General features: G+C 37.9%; 1 protein-coding gene across 7 annotated transcripts in view; it reads right to left on the bottom strand.

Annotated features, from left to right (window-relative positions):
- Positions 1 to 209: 209 nt before the first annotated feature.
- Positions 210 to 7,131, bottom strand: part of atp11c (ATPase phospholipid transporting 11C (ATP11C blood group)) — a 53,711-nt gene continuing 46,789 nt past the window's right edge. For 3 of the 7 annotated variants that reach the window (XM_032555324.1, XM_032555326.1, XM_032555328.1), the window contains exons 29-31: positions 5,929 to 6,028; positions 3,954 to 3,985; positions 210 to 3,667 (exon numbers count right to left, since the gene is read on the bottom strand). In XM_032555324.1, the coding sequence (XP_032411215.1) occupies positions 5,933 to 6,028 (96 nt within the window). In that variant the 3' untranslated portion in view covers positions 210 to 3,667; positions 3,954 to 3,985; positions 5,929 to 5,932. Of the gene's footprint in view, positions 3,668 to 3,953; positions 3,986 to 5,928; positions 6,029 to 6,766; positions 6,858 to 7,131 lie in introns of all 7 variants that reach the window. The other 4 variants (XM_032555327.1, XM_032555325.1, XM_032555329.1 and 1 more) reach the window with 4 other exon arrangements.

The raw sequence follows: 7,131 nt of genomic DNA, 5'->3' as shown, positions 1-7,131 counted from the left end.
GGTTTTCTTCCTTTGAGGCCACACACGGAGCAGCGGCACGCCGACCTCATACGGCAGCCACTCAGCTGATCCAGCTTAGCCTCTCGGCCATCTCATTACTGCACAGCATCTGCTGAGGGTGGCTACAAACCCTGCACACACACAAATCTTTGCACCAGACACAAACTGCTGACACACCTTCTACCATGATAAATCACAAAAGAAGGTTGTTTCTTTAAAATGTTTACCTTTATTACAGAAAATCTTCCGTTATTTTTGATATTTCAAAGAGGTACATTCAGCTCGGAGGTTTGGAGTGGCGAAGCTGGAGACTCAAAAGGCTGGAGGCGGCAAGGAATCCCTGCCTGAGGTGCCTGAAAGTGTCCACCTCCACAGACACAGACACTCACAGAGCCTCTTACTCTCTCTCTTTTCTTTTTTTTTCTTATATCATTTTTTTCTTTAAAAAAGTGCCTGGAAAAAAGTTGCATTAAAAATACAATCCATTCATTTTTAACAGGCAAAATATTAGATTTAAACATATTTAAGCTCTGAAAATAGCATTTCTGAAGTTATTTAAAGGTTTCTCATTTGCTAAAGCAGGCAGCCCCATCCAATGTGACCTTTTACTTCCTGTATTTTCAGTGACGGCTTAAGATTTTCCATTCTAAATCTTTTATCATAGTGAGTAACAATCTAAAGATTTAAACAAGAAAAACACACAAAGATTGTTACAAGAGCTGGGATACAAATCATAAGCAGTAATCAATTTTACATAAGTGTTACTGTTCTGGTCAAAAGTTTACATACACACTTCATCTGCAAGAGTGTTAGTAATTTGGGGCTTTAAAAGGCAAATTTCTAATCAACATTGCCAGAAGTATCTATATAGACCCCACTAATATTTGGTTAAATGTGTTTTAGCTTCTCTGACTTTTTACAACCTTCTGGTGTTTTCTGAATTGGACATGTGAACATTCATCAAATCAGAACTGGATGAGCTCATTTAAATTGGTTGATTTCCTGGCACAGACAGCACAGTTTATACATTTTGAATATAATTAAATATTCCAGAATCCCTTTTTAATCTTTTCCAAAACCAGTTTTGATGTGTGTTGTTTGGGATTGTTGTCCTGTAAGAACAAAGCTTAAGGCTGTCGATTTGAGGAGAAAAATTTAGATACATTCTCCTTCCTTCATGATTCCTATCAGTAATACTGGCAGTAAAACAATCCCACAGCATGATGCTACTACCACCAGGATTGATAGTTGATTTCTCAGGTTTAAAAGCTTCTTAGCCATTGGCAGTACAATTATATTATTATTTTATCACTTTTTTGTTTTTTTAGCATAGTCTCTGCTGCTATTCTTCGTTGTCTTGCACTGTCCCTTCTCTTATTTCAATTATTGATTTATTTTTGCACTCAACAAGGTAAAGGAAACTAATATTTTGTATATATATGCAACAGTATGCATATAAACATAAAGTAAAAGTAACATAAAAAATAACAGATTCGTCCTGTCAATGTTTTGTGATGTGTAACATAAATACGCATGATCATTTATCTTGAATTGACCCCAAACACGCCAAAACTAGTTCTGGAAGGTTAACTACAAACATCCTGAATGAGCCTCACTTCAGTCCCATTGAAAATCTAAGAATTAATCTTAAAGAAGGACATATGATGAGAGTTACCCAAAAAGAAAAACATAATAAATGGTTTTTTATTTTAATCATAATGCTTGTCGCTATTACAGTAGTGCCACAAAATATCCATATATATATCCAATGTAATTAAAAATATCCTATACAAGTCCCACCACTGTCTATAAAGCTTCAAATTAACATCACATTAAGCCCACAGTGAGCGTATGTAAACCTATAGCCAGGACTGTACTTTACATAGGAAGATGAACAGAATTGGATATTGAATTGGGGAGCTGGGGGGTGTATTGGGAAGGGGCTGCCTGGTCTTTACAGACACAACACAGACTACTGAATGGGACTGATATTGTCTCGAGTTAGAGCCGGAAAACAACACATGAGCTCCACTGGTACAAAGCTTAACATTCTCTGAATAATAAAAAGATACATGTAATAAAAATATAACCTCAGTGAGAAAAATTACACTTAATAATAATAAATATGGCAAGTAGATTTAATATGATAACGAGAGAAAGTAAAAGATATTACAAAAAGAGTATCAAAGTGTCTGAAATCATGTTATGTTTGGATGGAATGTATAAAGAACTACAGATTAAAAGTTAAAGGAGGAAATGTGAACAGTTCACACTATCAGCACCTCACAGTGACTTTAAGCTGTGCTGATTCTACTCAAACACTTTCAAACCGAAATTCATCCAAGGAGACAAAATATAAACACTAATGATTATAAATATCTTATTTTTGTGTACAGTGTGGGATGATTATTGGCTATGTGACATTTCCTTATCTAACAGATACCGTATGCATGTGATTCGATTATAACTAACATGACCAGATTCATAACAAAGAAACCAGTTTCCCTAATAGTGCAGAAAATGTCAAACTGACCCGAATCAACGAAGTTCAAGTACACCTGCGCTTCTTTACACACAGGCATTTGTGGCTATTCTCATCCAACACATGTATGACCTTCTGTACAACACAAACACACGATATGCACAGAGGCCTGTCACCGTAAAGGCCCAACCTGATTGCACTACGTTCATCATTTTGGCTTTGAGCAGATGTTAACATACATGTCTAAGCTATGTACCTTACAGCACATATATTAATTTTCCTGTCTCCTACTAGAATCTATTAAATTATCTTTGAGGCTGGAAGATTTCAGCTCACACGCCAAGTAACGTTTCATTGCTGGAGCGTGCTTTGAGTCTTAAATCTATTGCTCAATCTCACACAAACACACTTTTTTGGGCTGAGTAATAATATTTGACCTTTCTTATAAATTATCATTTGAAACTCCTCTTTATCCACAAAAACAAAGAAATAAGCTAAAACTACACTAACAGTCTGTGTGCTGCTTTCAGCTGCACTGATATCACATTTAGTAATGTTTTACCTGGGATGATTTGGATTGGAAGGTGTGAATATTTAATTAAATATGAAAATAATTAAAGAAAAGGAAAAGAAATATTGCAAAAATACAAGTGCAGCGATTAAGTTTAAATAAGATTTGCAAAACACAGTGACTAAATATCAGAGAAGTGTTTTTTTCTTTAGCCTTCATGCAGATGTACCATTCTTGGAGTGGATATTACAACTGCTTAATGGATCAAAGTAGTTGTACTTAGCTACTGGCAAGGCAGCGCTTATTTGTAAGCAAATATCAAAAAAGTAAAAGGAAGAAGACTCATGCCCATTTTTATAAAATATAGAAGAGCACTGCTCTGCAGGCATGCGCTGGGCAACGTGACTGGGCAAAAACAAAGAAAAAAAAAGGAACAGAAGTCAAAAGACTTCAAAAACAATTCCAACTTCTCCCCAAAGTCTTTAAATTTCTATGATGTTTTTCATCCTCTTCATCTTGATCTCTTGTTTCATCTTTTAATATTTCTCCACCCTTTGAAGTTGCTTTCACTATGAAAGAAAATCAAAATGAGGAGGATTTCAGTGCCGTGTCCAGGCTGCCTTTTACTCGCGCTCCTTCAGGTGCTTGTAGGAAAGTGGTGTGACAGCAGCGATCTGGAAACAACACAAGATGACAGACTTTTACTTTGTGCTTTCAATCATGAGCTGGAGGCGACAGGAGAAAATTGAGCCATGTAACGAGCTTAAAACACCACAGAATCAACAGTGAGTGGCTACAAAACAATGAAGAAGAAAGCTACAGTGATTACAACATCACCACCACTGATAGCTGACACACATTAGTAAAGAAAATCATCCCATTTTCCCCTCATGTCAGCTGATCTATTGAAGCTGAGAAGGCAGATCACGACACACAGTTAGCGCTGTCGTTGAGGTTTACCTGGAAGCTTGTAGGAGGCCACCCTCTGCCAGCTAGAGGGAGAATAAAAACCAGGTTAAAAGTCAAACATTCTTACAAGAAGCTGTGTGCTACTGCGAGGCAGCCAGGGACACTGGTGAACAGTGGCAGTGAAGTGTGACCAGTCTCCTTAGCATTATGTTCAGGGGACAGACAGGTATGAATGTACAATGCCCTGTTAAGATTATTAACTGAAATTTTTTGCATTTTGTCTTTTAACAACAAGAATCTCCTATGTAAATTATTGTGATTTTATGTAATAGACCAAATCAGATTAGTGCATAACTGTGATGAGGATGAAAAATTACACATTGTTTTGGACATTAGATATAACTGAAAAACGTTTCACAATATAAGGGTTTCACATCAGTCGATATCAATGATTATTGATTAGTTTTTGTTTTAAATATCTGAAACACTGCCAAACTGGTGACGTAGTCTTTTCAATGTTTTATCCACCTTCCTCTCTAGCTGTCACACTCATTTTGTCCCTTCACTCCATGTTGCTGTTTTAAAATTTTTACACAGTTATGAAGCACGGGAGCAAAACCTTAAACTGCTGCTGCGCAAGTTACTCAACAGATTGTTGCTAGGTAACCCAAGAGTGAGTGAGTTGCTAGGTAATCAAAGAGTGAGTGAGTTCATGCTACCAACCTTGCTCAGCTAGCTGTGAGAAGTTTAGTGGCTAAAGTCTTTCCTCTGCCTACATCCCCCAGAATGCTTTGTGGCTCTGGGTCGGAACTCAGTGAAATTATTGAACATTATATCAAATGTATTATCTACTAATACTGATTATGTGTCTATCACATATGGACACATCGCTCATCTATCTAAGTTTGGGATGTCATCTCATAACATGAGCATCTCTCAAAATACTCCACAGCTATTTTCCTGACCTGCCTGGTATTCATCAATGTCCTCTAACAAACCTCTGAAGACTTCACAGAACAGCTGAATCCTAACGATAACTGGCTGACGTAGATTTCACTTAGAGGTACCAGAGTAAAGGGGGGCAAATATAGTTGCGTAATACAAGTTTCAGATTTTTATTGGTTTGATTTAAAAAAGGGTTTCCTTCCAGTGTATAATCATGTTTATCTTTGTGTTACATACAATCTTTAAATACTTTAAAGTTTGTGACTGTAAAAAGACAAGATGTAAAAGATTTCAGCTGGTATAAATCCTTTAGCAAGGTTGTATAAAAACACATTGAGGGACAAAGGAGTTTTCGGAAGTTTTATCCATTTTTTTTCTATGTAATTTGGATGTCTGCACCCTATAATTCAGCAACATTTAGGCTAAGTTTGTGTCAGAGTAACTTCATGCACCAAACCCAAGGATAACAAGCACAAATGCATCCACTATTTACCAAACAAATAAGCAGGCGATGAATAACAGAGATGACCTAACCCAAAGAAACAAAGGCAACATTGCAAATGGCACAAGAATGCTGGAAAGTGGAGCAGTACAGTGACCAGCCCTGTGGTTTGACACCACGAGATAGGAAGGAAAAAGAAGGACAGCTCAGACTCCAAATCAGGAGAACAACTGACTGGAAGAAAGTAAATAAAGACGGAGACATCAGAAGGACATGCAAATAGAAATTTAAGCTTTGCATCGAAAGGAAGGCTGAAAGGAGCATGTGTCTGTGCAAAAATGTGAACCCAAGTTTGCAATCATAGATGAAACACATGCATTATTTAACCATATCATACGAGAGTTTTGGTCCAGAATGACAGAAATATAATAAGTGCCTCTCTTCAGCCAGCCTAATTCAGCTTTCACAACACAGACAAGAAGAAAAACACTTGTTCATTATTAAATATGTTTTATAGGCCATTGGGGTTTTGATTACCTTATTAGAACTTAGCATTAAAAATAAGATGAGCAGCTAGAGGGGTTTAAAATCAAACACGAGTCCCCGATTAAGTTGAATGACCTAAAAGTGGGATGGTACCTGTTTAAATGACAGTATTGGATTCATCTGAAAAGGTTCTCGTGAGCAGGGGCCTGGCTGAAGACTGGGGAGACTGGGGGTCCCCCGCACTCGACTTTTTCTAGAAGGGTGAGGCAGAACACACTGTTGACTTCACTACGCCGCCAGGCACAGACATGCTTCTCCGTATTCTCCTTCCTCTAGCACGCTTACACACAAACATATACATTCACACGAGACTAAAAGTAGACAAATGGGCAATAAAAGTTAGTCAACTCTATAAGAGTAGACAACTCTTGGCAAAAAAAACCTTCAGTTAAACAATTTTTTATAATGTATTTTTTCATATACTTGGATATTTCTCAAAACAAAATTCATGAGACTAAACACAGAACAAGCTGTGGGCTGTGGGTTGAGGATCCAGGATGAGGTTGTGGACTCGTGCCTCATGCAGTTGCGTTTGGGTGCTTTGAGGTGCTGCAGTCACCCGGCGGGACATGCAGAGGCAGCAGGCATTGGAGCAGCAAGGCAGCTGGGAGGAGACACTGAATAATAAAACTGTACAGACAAGAATGAAAGACTGACTGCACACTCAGCACAGACTGCCTGTCCTACTCCACACTGCAGGAAGAGCTGGCAGCACACCCCTCCTCCCAATTTAATAAATTATAACTAGATTAAGCCATTTGAGTCAATGTAAAACAGAGGCATCCAAGCCAGCTTGAATAAATTTATATAAGGAAGGAGACAGTGGGAGAGGGAGGACACAGTGAGAAGGAAACAAGCAAGTTTCCAAGCAAACAGAAAATCCTCAGAACGAGAATAAAGTTTAAATGTCAACAGAGAGAAAACAGGAGACCTCAGTCGCTCCATGAGAAGCTGTGAGTGCTAGCTGTCTGAGACAGCATGAAGATAGTAGAAGTCCCCGAGGACGGAAGGCGATGCTTCATCTTTGGGGAGGAAAGTACAGAGAGGAAGAGAAGGAAAAATAGGAAGGTGACAGGTAAGAATGTGTGACAGCACAGAGAAGTCAGATTGGAAACTAAAAAAAAGTCAAGGTAAATAGGAGAACCAAGAACCAAGTATTTGAAATTCAGACTGGAAGGAAATCAGTTAATCATAGATGTAACAGTACTACAAATCAAGCAAATCTTAAATTTTCAATGATGGTATACAAGAGTAAAAATGATAAAATACCACTAAGACTCCAGCAAATGTACCCTG

The sequence above is a fragment of the Xiphophorus hellerii genome, chromosome 23, assembly GCF_003331165.1.
Source record: "Xiphophorus hellerii strain 12219 chromosome 23, Xiphophorus_hellerii-4.1, whole genome shotgun sequence".
Classification (NCBI taxonomy): Eukaryota; Metazoa; Chordata; class Actinopteri; order Cyprinodontiformes; family Poeciliidae; genus Xiphophorus; species Xiphophorus hellerii.
This window is presented reverse-complemented; position numbering and strand designations above follow the sequence as displayed.